The following is a 19,835-nucleotide window of genomic DNA, read 5'->3' on the forward strand; positions in this document are numbered from 1 at the left end:
TTGAGAGCTACTCTCATCCCCCCCACTGTAACACACGAAGGGACTCAGACACAAAAACACACATGGGTTTCTTGGCAAACAAGTATGCAGTCAAACAGTCAAGCCTTCATGGGGAAAACGAGTGCTGAGAAGAGAAACCGCTTATCCCCCCTCTATCCCGCTGCCATGCAGATGAGTTGGGGACGTAGGGGAGCTATGAGAATGATTGCGACTGGATTGAAAAGAGGATTGAAAGTGGATAAAGCGAAAGTGGATAAAGCGATTTTGGCAGTTTTGAGAGGATTGATCCATAGGGTCCTGGCATAACAACACCCCTTGTAGCTCCTTGTAGCTCCAAATTCATATATATTTGATATATGAATTTGGAGCTACAAGGGGTGTTGTTATGCCAGGACCCTATGGATCAATCCTCTCAAAACTGCCAAAATCGCTTTATCCACTGTAGAGATAATCTTCATCTGTACATGAGGTGTACACACACACTCAAATACACCATCCCCCCTCCATACACAGACAGACACCCATCCCAAACAAATATACAAACACACAATCCCCCACAAACAAACACACGCACACGCACACACACTGTGCCTCATAATAAGAGACCGCTGCTCAAAATACCACCAACAACATGGACACCGGTCACTTCAACAGGAGAGAAACCGTCGGCGAGAACCAGCAATCACCAACCCTATCACTGGGCATCTGCTGCTCCCGCTCCTTCTAAGGACATTCTACGATGCAGAAACACCGGGAACCGGCCTGATGTTCCTCTGCTGGTGATTTAAAAGACAAGTGGATGGGAATGGACATGTTAGACAAACACGCCCTGATCCATTTTCATGCACTGCGGGTTGTGGGGTTTTTCTCATCACGCTAGCCTTCCTTTCTTATACTTCCAGAGTGTTGTTTTAAACAGCAGAGTGCTTGGGTTGGGAGTGTGGAATACATCATGTGGGGAGAAAAAAAGAAAAGAATACCATGGCAGAAAATGTACGGATGGCAGTGGTCCTAACACTGAAGATTTATTCAAACTCTTTCCCACTGGACCAGAATGTCTAAATATTGATGCCCTTCTTGTATATACAGACTTAAGAGTGGATGAAAATGGCACTCTGTTAGAACGAGTATGGAGGATTTCTTGGCAACTAGGTGATGAGAAAACAACCTCAAAGATTAGAGGCAAAAGGCAGCCTCCGGTCAAAGGGGGATCAGAGGCTATACCTGTGAGAGAGAGAACATGACAAGCTTGACAAGCAACTTAATAAGGGGAGGGAGAGAACGAGAGAAAGAAAGAAAGAAAGGATGAAAGAGAGAGGGGGTAGGGGGAAGAGAAAGAGAGAGAATAAATAGGAAAATCAATCGTTTCCTGTCAAAACATTGTGCCATTTGAAGCCGCGTCAATGTTGATTCTTCAAAAGAAAAAGGTCATATTGATGGCGATAGCAAGAACTGAGTTGCTAATTTTCGAGGCCATTAGGATGTGGATGGGTGTGTAGAGATCAATAAGGAGGATGAGGCAAGCAAGGAACATCAAACAAAGCAATGTAGCAAATATCGAGTTTTAAATTACGGACTCGATCTTGAAACAGCAGTTTGTATTCCACTTCCCTACCTCTATAGTACAAACACATAGTGAGTGCGTGTGTGTGTGACTGTGTTTGTATTTGCTATCAACACCTGATGCCTAAAGTGTGCATTTCAAAGCTAGCCCTCTTCCAACACTCCAGAACTCATTAGGAGACCCTTGAGTGGCACCCCTCATGCACACATACACACATTTATGTCACTCTTTCAGAAAACCACACACCCCCTCTCTCCCCCTCTTACACAACAAATCTCAGCCTCTCTTATACACACGCACCAAACAGTTTCATCTGTATGCCCACAATAATACGTACACACACACACACACACACACACACACACACACACACACACACACACACACACACACACACACAAACTCTAACTAACCGATCACAGAGGGGCACTTTCAAAAACCCACTCTTTCATTCTTTCATTGGGCATAACTGGCACTCCCCTCAACCACTAATAACCACCTCCCCTGGTGGATGCGAGGGCACAGGCTGGCACTCAGCAGTCCGCATCAGTCTGCTTCTCATCCCAGCCATCTCCCCGCCGTGCCTCTTATTTTCTCCTCACATAATATGTTCTTATCCAGAATATCTAAAAGGGGAAATGCATTAGCGGGGGTGTTTGGTTTCTGTGACGACGCATGACAAAAAAAAAAAAAAAAAAAGGCTGTACCAACTTGGGCATTGGCAACAAAATTCCTTCCTCCGCGTTAGCATTGTCCAATGTGACAGTCTCCAGACAAACACTTAGCACCGGGTGTGTACATTTAATTTGATTTCCACCAGGCAGGAATGTGTTTCTCTCTCCCCTGAGAAAGCATGTGATGTTGCTGTCGGAGATGGCAAACGAGAACGACTACCACTGCTTTTTTAGAAAAGAAGACCTCCAAAATCGAAAGATAGCTTTGTCTACACCGGCCATTTAATTTAGCAAAGTGTCACCAAATATATCTGACTTATTTCACACATACTGCTGCATGCGACCTTCTATCACTGTAGCTCTACGTGACCTTGGAAAAGAGAATTTAATGACTCCAGACTGAATCTTTATTTCCCTCCCTTAAGCTGTAATGAGAGGCTTGAGATGGGTGATTGTCTAAAAAGACAATCTCTAAGGTGCAGAGCTCACTCTGGCATAATGATAACCTCCCCTAACCCCTCATCTAATAGCAAACATCTTTCTTGTCCAATAAAGGACATCCATCTTAGAGTCCCACCCCAAATCACAATTATCTGTTTCAGTTTTCTCTTTGCAGCTGTCTGACATCCTCTTCATTCACTTAATCACTGCGGAGCCTGCATTGCCTGAAGCATGCAGCTCTGTGCTACAAGCATGCACTGTAATCTTTCTGTGAGACTCAAAAACACATGGGGCCAAACTCCTCTGAATCTGCTCTTAGATCCATCAAAAATACATGAAATGACTCTTTTGACCCAGTTTATGTTCTTAAAAGAGAATATATAATGACATCTTAAGCAACAATGGTTTAGTGTCCCATGGGCCAGACGTTTAAGTATTCTTTAAACTCCGTAATCAATCTTTCTTCAGAACTCATTCAGATCAGAGCCAGTTAATTAGAAATTACATTAGCAGCAGTGGTGATTCAAGCTTGTATGGCGCCCATACCTAGATCTGCTACTAACTAGCAGTCTGACACTCAATCGTGACCCAAGATGCAATTCTGAGAAGTGCCACTAGGGGGTTCCTTCTCAGTTTTGTGTTGCAGTGGGAGCGTACAGGCCGTCTACACCTAGAGCTATGCTGGAGACTCTCTGGAGTAGAATGGTGATGCCTGCACACTCCACTCTCAAGCAACGGTCGGATGCAATACAGTATGGAGTCAGAATTACAAAATCGATCACAAAATACATCTGTGCACTGCAATGGGGAAAATTGGTCTGAATGTTGTATTGATGATTAGTGCATGCAGTGCATTTGAAACAAAACAAAACGAATCAACCCAACATCTGATGTGGCTGAAAAACAAAGCAGTGGTGTTGAGTAAAACAGAAAGTGTTAGGATAGTTATGAGCCTGTTTATCTGAGGAAGATGTCTGAGACGTCCATCAACATAAGCAAGTGCAGATCTTGTCTAGTTTTGAGTGGGTTTACCTTTTTTTTTTTGTCTAGTTTTGAGGGGAGACAAACCTTTTTGCTAAAGGCTCTCAGCACCAAATGTTTAACGAGTTCTCCCCAGACATCCCAGACACCCTATTCGCAAGGTACTTACCTCACGTCTGGCCCCATAACACAAGGAGCAGCATGATGTCTCAGCTGCATACAGATGCGCCCCCCTCTGGTCAAGATAAATCCCTGCAGTCCTCACTACCTCCAGCCTACCAGCCCAAATGGGATTTTTGGCATCTCCAGATTGATTTTTGAAAGTCTGGACGGCCAAAAAATACATGAAATCCGATATTTGCCATGCGAAAAGCGATCTGAGATGCGATTTTAACCGGATATCTACAGACAAGTCTCAGTCCGGATGCTCTGGCCACTCAATTCAGATTTCAAAGTTTCTTTAGTGTCATTCGCATCACAGCACACAACGACAACGTCAAATCCAGAGTGACGGAATGGATTTCATGCTGCCACTACACTGCTCCTACACCGTTACCACAGCAACCAATGCAGATAGTTTGGTGATGTCTGGAGACAAATCCAATCAATCACTTGCAAATAACAGTGGGCAGTGGTCTCAAAAGATCTGATTTTAGAAACAAATCTGATTTGCCTACAATTTGAACATAGCCTTAATAACTAATCTCTAGCTGGGCAGACACCAAGAGTATTCAAGCAAGCATGGGGTATACTTAAAGGTGAGGTCAGTTGAATAAGGAGAGCAGTATCAGGATAATGATGGTGAGTGAATGTGAGGCTGCTGGCTACACAGCAGCAATGATGAACCAAGAGCTAAATTGGCAAAGGGGGATACAAGCATGCAGACTGAAAGGACAGCTGTTGTCCAGGTCAGGGGGAGAGCATCTGTAGTACATATGGCAGAAAAACAACGCTCTGCTGCCCCTCAGTGGTAACAATAAGCAGTATATCCAAACAGCAAACAAGACCTTATCAGTCAACACAGCCAAGCAACCACGACACTTTTCCACAAACAAACACTCGATTTGCACTTGATGTCCCTGAGTTATGACTTTGACCAAATGTTTGAAAATGAAAAAAAAAAATACTGCAAAAGGTGGCCACAGAACAATCTATCAATTATTAATATGTCTTAAAAATGTAACATCTGATTACATTTGGACACATTTGATACATTAGTTGTAAATATCCAGACCCAATTTGCAGAACTGCATTCGCCAGTATTGAAAAGCAAGAACCAAACTTCTGAATACCAGCTGTTATTTGTGTGAAATGACAGCTACAGTCAATATGCTGCGCAAACAAAAACAACGACACAAACTTGGCTCATCTCTAACCTAGCCTGTGCCTCAGCAAGTGAGCCTGTGCGGGCTGGTGGACTCACCGAAGCTGATGGATTTCTCACGGTGGTAGTATCCATCGGAGCTCTTCTTCTTCAGCATGGAGCACAGGTCTATACGGGACAAGGTCTCGTCCCCAAACTGGTGCTGAGAGAACTCTGCGTACAGCTCCGGGTCCAGCTTCTTAATACCCTGCAACAGTGGAAACAGCCAATGAGGACAAGTCTTCAGATCAGTTAGGGTAATCTTGCATCAACACATGTTCACATGAGCACCCCACACACACACAAATGCACGTCATACACACAGGTACACACCCACATATAACATCACATGAGCGCACACACACCTGCATTCACAAAAAATACACTAACAAACATCCACAAGAAAGTACTCAAACAAACAAACACAAAACACACACACACACAGACTTGCACTTACAAAAAGAAAACACTCTCAGGCAAGTCCACACACACACACACACACACACACACACACACACACACACACACACACACACACACACACAAAAAATGACAGCACAGTAGAGGAACAGTGGGTACAGACAGGGGCTACTGCTGTCTGCCGGTGTCTGATAACCCTTACAACCTCCCCACAGGAAGGGTGTCACCAACGTCCCAGTGGAAAAAGATTACGAAGTCGAGTCCTTTCGCTCTTTCTCTCCTCTCCTCCGACCTTCACGCACGTCAAAGTCCCATCCCACGTTCCAGGTCCTCTCCTTTAGACTTTATCTCTCCGGCCGGACGGGAAAAACTTCACCAAAAAAGCGGTGAAAGGCTTCTCTAAAAAATAATCTCTCTGCTGTGGAGACCAGTCCGGTTGTTTATAGTTAGTTGGCTGGATGAGGGACTGTCTCTGTCCTGGCGCGCGGGACACTGAAACCGGCTGGAAGTGGTTCAGTTAGCACTCCCACTCTGTCCACACTGTTTTTGAAAGCTTCTAAACAGATTGCTCCATTTGGCAAAATTATGCTTGCAGGTGGCATCTCACCAAACCCGGAGCTTAATCTTTGCTAAAGATCCCCTCTCTAATTTCATTGGAAAGATCTTTTCAATCGCATCAGATTATGTTTTATGAACTTTTTTTTTGCTCAGCATTTATCCACTCACACCAAAAATGTTGGATGACCCTGCTGAGGGCATCATTCACAAGGATGATGCAAAACATTGAAATTATATTGCATAATAACATGCACACACCCACACAATAATATTTCCGCAAAAAGCACACACATACAAAATACCCAGCAGAAGTATGCAAAAAAAATCTATGCAAGAGTTACTCTATGAGAGAAGCAAAAGCTAAGTCAATCATGGAAGGTAAACTCAATTAATCCCTGAGAAAGATATAGAGTAATTTAATTATATGCTCAGTGCCCTTTAACAGGATCTAAAGCGGAGCGTTTTAGCATTATAGCATTCAGCAATGACTCAGCCTGAATCATCAAGTTCCCGCATCTTCTGTCTCTTCCTCATTCCTACTGCACATGTAGGCACTGTGCCTGGAGGCTTGGTGGGCAGTGGTGGTTATAGTAGTGGGGAAGGCAGAAGAGTGGGGGTGAGGAGAATGAGAGGCGGGGGGGGGTCAGTAAGCACCTTAATTACCTGACTCCTGAGTTTAGGCGCCCTGGAGAGCTTCATGAAAGTCAGGTGAGGCTTGAAGGCTTTGTCATCAGTCACAGTGATGCCCCGCTCCAGAAACGTCCTCCTCACTGCCTCTTACAGAGAGCCAAAAAAGAGAAACGCATGAGAGGAAAACAAACGGAGGAAAGGAGAAGACGGCAAATGAGAAAACAAAAGAGAGAGAGAGAGAGAGAGAGAGAAGAAACATGAAGCTAGGCACGAGATTGCCTGCTCCACTTGCAGAGGGGTGCGAGTCAGCTACTCTATCCACTGTAAGACGAGGAGATAATCAATGACGGGAGGGAAGGAAAGGAGTAAGAGGCTGTAAGGAGGGGGCGGTGGTGGAGGAGTGGAGGGTGCAGCCCAGGCCAGGGCTGGGGGTCAGCTCAGCGGGTCATATAGGGGGAGGGAGAAGGCTGGAGCCAGGATCGGATGAGATGGCCGAGAGACCATCTGATGACATTAGCAGTAAGGGGGATAGCCTTCCTGCTCTGCTCCCCACGCGTTTAACAAGGAGCTGCAGACGCGCCTTCAGACACAACACTAGGCGCGTGTCATACAAAATAAATGAGGGGGATGAAAATAGCCATGCATCTGCGAGAAAGCTTCGATTTAGTGCCACGTAAACCAAGCCCTCGCACTTCATCTTAAACGTGCAAAAACACACACAGACACACACCCTCAGACGCACACATACATACACACTCAGACACCCACATACATACCACACACACAATAAAGAAACGCACAGTGGTCTGTGAAATGACCTGGAAAATATCTCCTGGTAAGAGAAAGCTACTTTAAGTTTAATAGGCTGTTCTGGCAGGGTGGATGGGAGAATAGATGGATGGATTAAAGGAAAGAATGACTGGATGGATGGATGGATGGATGGAAAAGGACAAGTGAGAAGGGGATAGAATTTGTCTGAATACAACACAAACACTCAAGAGCATATACCTGCAATTTTTGTCAGCTTGTTGTTGTGCTCCCCTTCCGCAAGCTTGACAAACACCACCTCGTTCCTGAAACTCATCATGCCACAGAACGGCAGCACCAGCTCCTGGCCCTCCAACAGCTCCACCACGCTCTGCCTGCTGTGTTCCAAAGCGCACGCAGCCCTGGGTGTCACATCCATCCACACACACACACACACACTTAATCCTGCTCAAACACGCCCCCGGACAACCTCAACACACACAAACTATCCGCACGTGTACATGCTACTAACACACACACACACACACACACTGACCATGAAAACATAGCCCCTTTGAACATGCATAAACATACAGCCGTGGAAAAAATTAAGAGACCACTTCAAAATGATCAGTTTCTCTGGTTTTACTATTTATTGGTATGTGTTAAAGTAAAATGTACATTTTAGTTTTATTCTATAACCTAGTGGCAACATTCTTACCAAATTTCAAATAAAAATATTGTCATTTAGATCATTTATTTGCAGAAAAATGACAATTGGTCAAAATAGCAAAAAAGATGCAGTGTCTTCAGATCTCGAATAATGCAAAGAAAACAAGCTCATATTCATTTTTAAACTACACAATACTAATGCTTTAACGTAAGAACAGTACAGAAATCAATATTTGGTGGAATAACCTTGATTTAAAATCACAACTTTCATGTGTCTTGGCATGCTCTCCACCAGTCTTTCACATTGCCGTTGGGTGACTTTATGCTACTCCTGGCGCAAGAATTCAAGCAGCTCGGCTTCTTTTCATGGCTTGTGACCATCTATCTTCCTCTTGATCACATTTCAGAGTTTTTTTTATGGGATTCAGGTCTCGAAATTGGGCTGGCCATGACAGGGTCCTGATCTGGTGATACTCCATCCACACCTTTACTGGCCTGGCTGTGTGGCATGGAGCATTGCCCTGCTGGAAAAAACACTTCTCAGAGTTGGGGAACATTGTCAGAGCAAAAGGAAGCAAGTTTTTCTTCCGGGACAACGTTGTACTTTGCCTGGCTGAGGTTTGTAAAAGACCATAAGGATTGAACCAAAGCGGACTGGAGGGTCTCCTAGTTCGTCTTCTCTGATGAGTCCAATTTTCAGCTTTGCCCAACACATGGTCGTCTGATGGTTAGACGGAGACCTGGAGAGGCCTACAAGCCACAGAGTCTTGCACCTACTGTGAAATTGGACTCATCAGAGAAGACGAACTAGGAGACCCTCCAGTCCGCTTTGGTTCAATCCTTATGGTCTTTTACAAACCTCAGCCAGGCAAAGTACAACGTTGTCCCGGAAGAAAAACTTGCTTCCTTTTGCTCTGACAATGTTCCCCAACTCTGAGAAGTGTTTTTTCCAGCAGGGCAATGCTCCATGCCACACAGCCAGGCCAGTAAAGGTGTGGATGGAGTATCACCAGATCAGGACCCTGTCATGGCCAGCCCAATTTCGAGACCTGAATCCCATAAAAAAAACTCTGAAATGTGATCAAGAGGAAGATAGATGGTCACAAGCCATGAAAAGAAGCCGAGCTGCTTGAATTCTTGCGCCAGGAGTAGCATAAAGTCACCCAACGGCAATGTGAAAGACTGGTGGAGAGCATGCCAAGACACATGAAAGTTGTGATTTTAAATCAAGGTTATTCCACCAAATATTGATTTCTGAACTCTTCCTAAGTGTAAGCATTAGTATTGTGTAGTTTAAAAATGAATATGAGCTTGTTTTCTTTGCATTATTCGAGATCTGAAGACACTGCATCATTTTTGCTATTTTGACCAATTGTCATTTTTCTGCAAATAAATTATCTAAATGACAATATTTTTATTTGAAATTTGGTAGGAATGTTGCCAGTAGGTTATAGAATAAAACTAAAATGTACATTTTACTTTAACACATACCAATAAATAGTAAAACCAGAGAAACTGATAATTTTGAAGTGGTCTCTTAATTTTTTCCGCGGCTGTATAACACACATGCAGTTATACAAAAATCACACTGAAGTTAAGTCACACTGAAGAACTATGAGCACGAACATCTACACAAATACACAGGCTGTGCACAGACAGGGACACAAATTGCACATGTGTGTTAAAAACTGTTCATCACAGAATTTCCATTAAGAAACACCTCCTACAGAAACACAGCTCTGCAATGCTAGGCCACCTAAAGGAGGCCCTTAGGAAAGAACACTGGGCTCCCTGCTGATGGCTTTCAACAAAAGGTTAAAGGAGACTTTAATTAACTTTTCAATTGCAGCTTCTCTCCTGGTTGTTAATTTTTTTGTCACAAAAAACAGACAAATGACATAATTTAGGCACAAGAAGAATTAAAATAATTTGTAAAACAAACTATAGCTAGCCAACTGTTTAAACAGCTCTGCAAACAGAATGAACAAAGAGATGCCTGTGCTGCCCTACTGCCTCTCATGCAGTCGGCTCGAGATCTCACACCCAGTGAAGGAAGAACTCTCTGTGTGCGTGTGTGTGTGTGCGTGACTTTGGGCATGAGTGAGTGAGAGACACAGGATGTGTGTATGCATGCGTAAAAGCGAGTGTTTATGCGTGTGTGTCCATCTATGTGTGCCTGTCAGAGAAAGACACTGTGTGTGTGAGTACGTGTGTGGGTGCGTGTGCTTGTGCATGTGCGTGTGCGTGTGCGTTTGCGTTTGGTGCGTGTGCGTGTGCGTGTGCATGCGTGTGCGCGTGCGTACAAGTATGACTGCGAGGAGGAGGTGAGACTCACGAGTGGACTTGGTCCTGGCTGCCCAAGTGGGTCACCAGCAGCGTGATGTGGAGGCTGCCGGCAGGGATGAGCACGCGGCTCAGACGAGGGTCTCTCTGGATTACCGCTGCCTGCACCGCCTCCATCCCAGCCCTAATCTGTAGAGCACACACACACGCATACACATACACACACATGCAGACACACACGCAGACACACACACACACACACACACACAAGTGGTCAGATGCCTTCAGATGGGACCACACACATGCTCATTGGTTCCCAATAAACCCACCACATCAATGCCATTACAGACAACTTTTTTGAATATACAATTGAAATATGAATTATTTCTGTTCTGTAGTCGGGAAGAATGAAACAATGAAATAATTCCTCTCCTCCAAACTTGATAAAAAAGCATTACTATCTGCTTCCATTCCAAGCTGCAGATGGCGATGACTGCAGAATTAGATTAAGTTCAGAAGCACTTTACACTAAGGCCACAACCTAACCAGGTCATTTTATAGCCTTACTCCACTCAGTTATCCTTCTAACAGTACATTTCCTGACACAGTTTCAGTGTAACGCTTATGGCTTAATCAGTCATATGTTAACATTGGGGACATGCTGTTGGGAAAAACATAATTTCAGTACATCAAGCTCCATCAACTGCATATCGAATTTCTATAGATCCTTCGTTACATTCCTGAAGTTTGGTAGGCTGAGCTTGGCACAAGCAACAACTGGGTCATGGCTTCAAGTCCTAGAGAGCAAAGTAAGTATTCTATTTTCTTGTGTCCATTTCTTGATTTTTGCAGCTCAACAACTTTTCGTCGCACATAGCCACGGTATTCTTGGGTCTTTCCCATAATGATGAATGACTAATAAAATTTGGACTGCGTCACCTCATATTTGTATGCCAGTCGAACAGGAAGTCATGGTTGACCTCTTAAGAGTTCCTAATCAAACAGGTGAACTTACACTTGGAAATATACTTCAGTTAGATTTTAATTATAAGATTTTTCTAGGGGTGCCAATAATTGTGGCACACATGTTTTGGGATTTTTTTTTGTATTTCTTTCAATGATTTTACTTCAATGAAAAGGTAAGATTTTTGTGAATATACAAAATGAAAGTGAAAGTATGGAATGTACTACCGTTCAAAAGTTTGGGGTCACTTAGAAATGTCCTTATTTTTCAAAGAAAAGCACTGTTTTTTTCAAAGAAGATGACATAAAATTCATCGGAAATACACTCTATACATTGTTAAAGTGGTAAATGACTATTCTACATGGAAATATCTGGTTTTTAATGAAATATCTACATAGGTGTATAGAGGCCCATTTCCAGGAACAATCACTCCGGTGTTCTAATGGTACATTGTGTTTGCTAATCGCCTTAGAAGACTCATGGATGACTAGAAAACCCTTGAAAACCCTTGTGCAATTATGTTAGCACAGCTGAAAACTGTTTTGCTGGTGAGAGAAGCTATAAAACTGGCCTTCATTTGAGCTAGTTGAGTATCTGGAGCATCACATTTGTGGGTTCGGTTATACTCTCAAAATGGCTCAAAAAAGACACATTTCATGTGAAACTCGCCAGTCTATTCTTGTTCTTAGAAATGAAGGCTTCCATGTGAGAAATTGCGAAGAAACTGAACTTTTCCTACAACGGTGTGTACTACTCCCTTCAGAGAACAGCAGAAACGGGCTCTAACCAGAGTAGAAAGAGAAGTGGGAGGCCCCAGTGCACAACTCAGCAAGAAGACAAGTATATTAGAGTGTCTTGTTTAAGAAATAGACACATCACAGGTCCTCAACTGGGATGCTGGCCTTATAGGCAGAGTGGCAAAGAAAACGCTATATCTGAGACTGGCCAATAAAAAGTAAAGATTAATATGGGCAAAAGTACACTGACATTGGACAGAGGAAGATTGGAAAAAAGTGTTCTGGACGAATTTAAAGTTTGAGGTGTTTGGCTCATACAGAAGAACATTTGTGAGACGCAGAACAGGTGAAAAGATGCTGGAAGAGTGCCTGAAGCCATCTGTCAAGCATGGTGGAGGTAATGTGATGGTCTAGGGCTGCTTTGGTGCTGGTAAAGTGGGAGATTTGTACAAGGTAAAAGGGATTTTAAATAGGGAAAGCTATCCATTTTGCAACGCCATGCCATACCCTGTGGACAGCACTTGATTGGAGCCAATTTCCTCCTACAACAGGACAATGACCCAAAGCGCTCCTCCAAATTATGCAAGAACTATATAGGGAAGAAGCAGGCAGCTTGTATGCTGTCTGTGATGGAGTGGCCAGTGCAGTCACCAGATCTCAACCCCATTGAGCTGTTGTGGGAGCAGCTTGGCTGTATGGTACACAAGAAGTGCCCATCAAGCCAATCCAATTTGTGGGAGGTGCTTCAGGAAGCGTGGGGTGAAATTTCTACAGATTACCTCAACAAATTAACAGCTAGAATGCCAAATGTCTTCAATCTTGAATTGCCGCAAATGGACCCTTTTTTGACGAAAGCAAAGTTTGAAGAACAAAATTAATATTTCAAATAAAATTAAAATCATTATTTCCAACCTTGTCAATGTCTTGACTATATTTTCTATTCATTTTGCAACTCATTTGATAAATACAAGTGTGAGTTTTCATGGAAAACATGAAATTGTCTGGGTGACCCCAAACTTTTGAACGGTAGTGTATGAGTCATACTGCATATATAATGTAGCTTATCAGCATTGCAATCTTAGTAAATAATGGTAGGATCCATAAAATGATGTACAGTATCAAATAAATAAAACCAGATACCTTAGGGTTATTGATGGGGATGGATACAAAGTAATTTGGACGTTGAGACTCCTTTTTCTTCTTCTTCTTCTTGTCTGCATCCTCGTCACTCTCAATGCTTTCACCGATTTTTCTTTTTTTCTTCAGTTGCTCTGAGGTTGTAACTGGAACACACAAAGAAGCGTGTCTTCATCCAATACAGTCTTTGTTAAAACTGTCAAGGTGAGAAGTTATGGAGCAGCATGGAGGCTTAATTCAATATAAGGATCAGTAAAATAGGACAGAGGAGAATGTTGCAGGACAGTTAAATATGCTGAAGAGACTAAACTAGCAAACTGATGCGTAAACAATTACAAATAATTACACAGTTGCTTTACGTCTGTCTGTCTGTCTGTCAATCCTCATTATTGGAAAAAAGCAGCAAATTATCATCCACAAACAAGAGGCGAGTTTGTGTTGCTTGGCAAACTAAGGTAAAATGCCCACAAACATTAAATAATACTACAATTGTGCAATAATCTTACAAATGACAGAATACACTTTTTGGATTTCAACATTTTGTTCCCCCCCCCCCCCCCCCACACACACACACAAGGTGTACGACTTTTAAAACAAGAAGTCATTCTTTGTTTACTGTTTACTCTGATTTCGTCGTTTTTAAAAAAGCCTGTCAAAAAACAGATCTTAGTTTATCACCAATATATCAGTACCTTGATGTGCTTAGCTGTCGCAACTATCATTTAAAGGCACCCAGTGCAACTTTCGAGGCTTAAAAATAAACATTCAATTTCTAGTCTTTTTTACACGTAGTAAGTTTCAATAACTCCATACCATTACATATCGACATTCAAGGAGCAAAGATTAGACGTCGTTGTGTGGTGAGAACTGATAGAAAATCGATAACAAAAACAATCGCCGCCATTTTCTTTATTTTTTGTGACCTACAATAAATAAAGCAGGATTCCAGTCAATGGAAAAATGGCCTCTCCCCACCAGCGATTGTTGTTGTTTACGATTTTCTGTCAGTTCTCACCACAAACGACGTCTCATCTTTGCTCCTTGAATGTCAATATGTAATGGTATGGAGTTATTGAAACTTACTACGTGTAAAAAAGACTAGAAATTGAATGTTTATTTTTCATTTAATGTTTGTATAAAGTTGCACTGGGTGCCTTTAAATCAGCAACTGTGCTAACGAATCATTCATTAAAGTAGCAATAAGGAGTCATATTCCGAACCTAGAACGCAAACTACCTAAAAGGCATGCAAAAACCTTGCAAACATCCCCAAATGCCCAGTTGACACTGATAGAAGCTTGCCAACACACAAACTGGGGTCATTTGGAAGCTAAACTGGCAATGTCATGCTGTGAAAGCTTTTCTTCCATTTTTGCAGGGTGTTCCAGGCAGGAAACACAGAACTACATAGTGCATATCCTGGATGGCTGGTGGGAAAGACACAGTGTTTATCTGTCCTTCACATGACCAAATGCAAGCAAAATTAATTTTAGGATGGTACCAAAACTATTTGCTTATAAAACCATACCTCAAAAAGTGTCAAATTGTTGCATAGTGTTAATTAAAGTAATTCTTCAAGTCTCTCACACATCTTAGAGAAATAGCATAACATGTCAACAACACTGTGTACAAGGTTGATGCGGTGAAATTCGCGGTCTTCTGACATGTGTGGATTTAGTTTGCATGTTCTCTTCTTTTACAAATGCATGCGCCAGTGTTCATGCGCGCTGTAGAGGCCTGTGCATTGTGAAAGTCTGCATGCAAAACAAGGCGTGCATTATTCATGAGAGTCCGACAGCTGGCTACAGTTTGAATGTGACAGCAGCTGTGGTGCTAGGAAGATCCTTGCATCACTTGGCAACATTGGCAACTGCAGCAAAGCCTTGCACACAGTTCCTTGTCACTAAATAAACTGGTGTTGGTGGTACAGCCCAAAGTCAAATTTACGGTACGTCTTGGCAAAAGGCAATTTAAGTCTGTGGACAAGGCTGCCCAGTTAAGAACTGGCTGTACCATTGGCAACGTTGGGATTGCTCAACCTTGTGAAGGTATGTTGTCATTTAAAATTAAGTTCTCCTTTTTTTGAACTCACAAAGCTTTACATGCAACTTCAACGCATCTCACGTTCCATTTCGTACTCATTTTATAAGCTATTCTATCACTCATAAATGCCTATATAACCATCTCACAAATGCCTGCTAATGTATGATGTCTGTGTGAAAATTTTACTAGAAATGATTTCAGTATATTATGCATGTTATTTTTTATTAAATGGCAGCAACATAGAGTTATGATAATCTTCATCATTGCTCTAAAGACAAACCTGATTATGTTGGGGTAGATAAACAAAACTGTAGTCAGAGTCAAAGCAAGTTAAGAAAACCCCAAATGAAAAGGTCAAGTTTTGAGTAGTCACTCACATCCAAGGTCTTTCCACACTTCTGTGCCAGCAAAAGGTAGCTCTGCCATGAGGTCATCTGAGCACCCTGATACCGTTGGCTTCTTCTTACGACCACGGGGCTTCTTGGCTTTCTTTTTTGCCCTCTTTGCCTTCTCTTTTTATGTGCACCACAGAAAGGAAAAGTAGAACAACGGATTTTGACTTTAACAGCAGTATTAGGGAGGTGTCCAGTTAGCAACAAAATGAGAGAGAGAGAACAGTGCAAGTTGTTCATTTGAGGAGAAGTGCACCAACCTAGAATACGACAACTATATAAGTATAATAGGCTTGTTTGTTTGTAAGTACAAGCTGATCAATCATGATGTTTTGAAAGCACACTGAAAAACCACATGTCTGGGATGCTGATTGCTGTACCCGAAGGCATTACTCTCTCACACACAAAAAGAGAATGAGAGAGAGTGAGAACACAACACATCAACAGAGGAATGAAACATATTTTAAACATGTTATAATAACAAATGCCACAAAATCAACAAAAACACGAACATAGTGAGGTATTGAGCACGGTCTAGAAGTTAAAAAAAACTATAGACTACAAAGAGAGCACGAAGGTCTCACCAGTGCTGACGTCTCCTTGTGCAGAACTTGAAGCCTTGTCGGCCGGACCTGCATTAAAACTTGTAACTGTTGCCGATGATAACTCATGACCATCATGCTCCATAGTGATATCGAACTCAAGGAGCGGGTCGGATTCAGAGCCGCAAGGAGGTTGCATGTCCAAATAACTTAGATGTTTAAGCAAGATGCTGCAAACATTTGCTCGAGTAACCAGATTGAATCTCTCTTTAGGGCAAACCAGTGATTGGACATTTGCGGTGTCATGTAACTGCACACCCCTAAGAAGTATAAGCTTGGTCAGCGTTTTAACTGCATGTCATCCAAACATGTAAAACTTATATAACTCAGCTAGCTAGTTAGCAGCTCAGGTTAGCCAGCACGGAAGGCTGGTCGTTTGCTGCAGCAGACTTGCTGCAAAGCAAACGAATGCCACCATTCAATATGTCAAAGAAAGGTCAACTATGGTTAAAACGAGGCTTACATCAAAAAGCAAGTCTTCAACAACAACCGTTTTAATAAATAGCAAATTAGGTTAGCAGTCACCTGATTTGTTACTTGCATGCATGTGAGCCAGCTAACTGAGCTAGCTAGCACCTGTTGTAGCTTAAAAGTTAAAACCTATAACTCAATCAGGTTTCCATTATACTATATTTCTTAAGTGCTCATCTGTATTCCGCCATCCTTCGTACAATATTGTTTTCTATATCACTGTTAAATGGCTTGCTCTAGCTTGGCTTGTTACATGGCTTTTTAAGCAGATTGTGACGTGTTATTGCTAGAAAAGTTATTTATATATTAGCGTTAGCTACTACGGCGTCCTGAATGTAGACTGCATCATTTCATCGTCCTCATGCAGCATTGCTGACCCTGTTGCTAACGTACATGCATGTCAGACATCGCTTTGCTACACTGTAAACATACCTGAAGTAAGGGTATACCGTAGGGCCAATACGTGCGAATTGAAAACGAAAGTTAAATTCTGTGGGTGGTTTGGCTTCAGTATGATTGACTGTCTTGTGTCGTAGGCAGGGTTTCGGGATCAGTCATAGGTAATGTGTACAATCTGTTACAAAATGTCTCATGTTTGAATAATATTAAAGGTATTGTTGTAACATCTTGAGCTGTCAATAAGGCTATAGCATATTGTCCTCTGATTTCCAAAAGGATATTTACTGATTTACAGTAGGCAACGCTTATAAATGGTCGTTTCCGTATAGATCGACAAAGCTATAGACAGTCTGTGTAGCGCATCGTTTACTGTAAACTTTGATTAGCAATCTGTTGTTTTTGTTCTCGGAACATTGCCATATCATGATCTTTTTCACCATAAGTTGCTGACGGTCTCTCTCCCAATTCCCCGTTGACCAGTAAATAAAATCAACAAATAATGTTGGCCTGTTGAGTTCAGATATATTTGTGGACCACGTCTCACATATCCCTAAGAAGTGTGACAGCCATTGTATTGGGAACATCCATTTTCAGCTTTGCTGAACGTATTCAAACTTTGAAAAAAATATGGGTGCAGTATTGCAAAGTTTTCCTGCAGGCATAGTCACTTAAATCAGCAATACGGAGTTCTGTTCCAAAACTAGCAAGCTAACTACCTACAAGATTAGCAAAAAAAACCTTGAAAACACCAACAGCCCAGTTGATACTGATAGAAGCTTGCCAACACACTAATTGGTGTCTTTTGGCAATATAGCTGGCAATGTCATGCTGTGAACGCGTTTCTTCTATTAGGGCATATCCTTGATGGCTAGTGGGAAAGACACTGGTGTTTATCCTTCACGTGACCATATGCTATCAAAATGAATTTCAGGATGGTGCCAAAACTAGTTGCCTATAAAACCATACCTCAAAAAGTGTCAAATTGTTGGATAGTGTTAGCATACTTTAATAGTGAAATAAATGGGACGTGATCACATAGCTGAGAACATAGCAACAAAGAGCAGCTTAGCATTACTGTTACTAAATTAATAACATAAGGATATGCACAGAGGGCATAACATGTGTTCTAATCTATATTGTAATGCAAAACTAGTTTTAAGTGCCTTCTCATGTGTATAAAATATGCTAATTCTATTTAGATGTAGGATTAGACAAATTCAAAAGGCACTGAGAGGAATAATGTTTTGATATTGTGTAATTTGAGGGATTTACAAGATGTATGTTAGGGCTGTATGATATATAACACTGTGCGTCTCTACACTTTACATATTTAGAAAATTCACTTTTAAGTGTGTAAGAGAGGGAACACATCTGATCAATCCATCCTCCTTTTCAGATAAACACATGCATTGTTTGACAGGAATTAATGCCTTAAATGTCTCAATATCTGCTCCCTACCGGCCATGCCTTTGTTTGTGTTTTGTAACCTTACACTGCGGATATGCTTTCAGACTTCAGGAGGAGAGACGTGCTTGCAAGAAAAAGGGAACAAGTGTATGAGCACGACCAGTTCTGCTGCTAAATGTAAACGTGTCCGTGTCAACTCTAAACAGTGAACCTGAAGAACCACTGTCTCAGGTGAGTCCCAACCCCTTTTATTTGTGGTATGCTTCTCAAGGATTACTCTGTAGGTCCAGTTTTATGTTACACAGTCTGTTTTGTTACTAAATATTTTACCAGTGTGGGAGGTACAACTGAAAACAATGTTCATGTACAGTAATGAGAGGTTTGCCGCTGGGGCAATGGTTTCATGTTACTGTTAGCTTGTCAAATGCCAGAATGGTGAATGGTATATAATATGCAAGTTATAAAAATCCTCTGCTTATTTGGTAGATTTTAAGGAGTACAATTTGGGCCTCTTTTAATATTTGTCACAGCTTAGCTTGCAGAGATCAAAATGTGGCTTCTAGAATGATTCATGTAAACTTAGAATGCTGTCATATGTTATTATGAGTCTAAAGCATTACAGAATACAGTAATGGCAGATGGTCAGTTGAAAGAAGTCCATCTAGAAGCCCTTCTGATAACATAAAGAATCTGTGGCAGTCAGGCGAACGGTCGAGGCAAATTTGCAAGTCCCCTATCAGGAAGCAGGTTGTCACGTTCAGGATTACATTGGCGTGGGACATTCATTCACACAGCGCCCCACACAGGCAATCATCATCCTGCTCTAAATGCAAGAAAGTCAGAAAATAACAAGAACACATACATCACTCTTGTAAACTTAAGAGACTGTTGGGAACTTCCAGCCATTACCCCCTTTAAGCACTTTAAATAAAACAAGAAAATATTAACATTCCAAAGCTCCTAGTCAACCCCATGCTATCATCAAGGGGATTTAAGTGCACGAGAGTCAGCCTGTCACCTCCCTCGCAGTTAATCCACACCGTTACCTTTACCATCACCCTCCTTTTGTAATCAGCAATTAGAGGGAGTGAGAGCATGCCTATTTTTTCCCTTAGGGATAGCTTTTCTGAACTCCATTCTGAACTCACGACAGCTCCATCCTCACAGGTGATGTGTTTTCAACAGTCCCCTCAACAACCAAAAGGGGTAAGATACTGACATCTTTTAATACCCTTGTTTTATTCTGTTTGATATCTGCGAGCCAGATGGTGGCTTGCGATAATTCTTTTGGCTAATCCCTTCCGAAATCTGTGTAGCCATGCTCTGGGATTTTACAAGAAACAAGCCGGGG

At 42.0% G+C, this 19,835-nt stretch overlaps 1 protein-coding gene across 3 annotated transcripts in view; it reads right to left on the reverse strand.

Annotated features, from left to right (window-relative positions):
* The window catches only part of akap7 (A-kinase anchoring protein 7), a 34,869-nt gene extending 18,522 nt beyond the window's left edge, over positions 1-16,347 (reverse strand). For all 3 annotated transcript variants that reach the window (XM_080860490.1, XM_080860489.1, XM_080860488.1), the window contains exons 1-7: positions 16,190-16,347; positions 15,591-15,725; positions 13,175-13,317; positions 10,386-10,522; positions 7,640-7,800; positions 6,665-6,777; positions 5,084-5,231 (exon numbers count right to left, since the gene is read on the reverse strand). In XM_080860490.1, coding sequence (XP_080716616.1) covers positions 5,084-5,231; positions 6,665-6,777; positions 7,640-7,800; positions 10,386-10,522; positions 13,175-13,317; positions 15,591-15,725; positions 16,190-16,346 — 994 coding nt within the window. In that variant the 5' untranslated portion in view covers position 16,347. The remainder of the gene's footprint in view (positions 1-5,083; positions 5,232-6,664; positions 6,778-7,639; positions 7,801-10,385; positions 10,523-13,174; positions 13,318-15,590; positions 15,726-16,189) is intronic.
* Positions 16,348-19,835: the final 3,488 nt, after the last annotated feature.

The sequence above is a fragment of the Sprattus sprattus genome (genome assembly GCF_963457725.1).
Source record: "Sprattus sprattus genome assembly, chromosome: 2".
Lineage (NCBI taxonomy): Eukaryota > Metazoa > Chordata > Actinopteri > Clupeiformes > Clupeidae > Sprattus > Sprattus sprattus.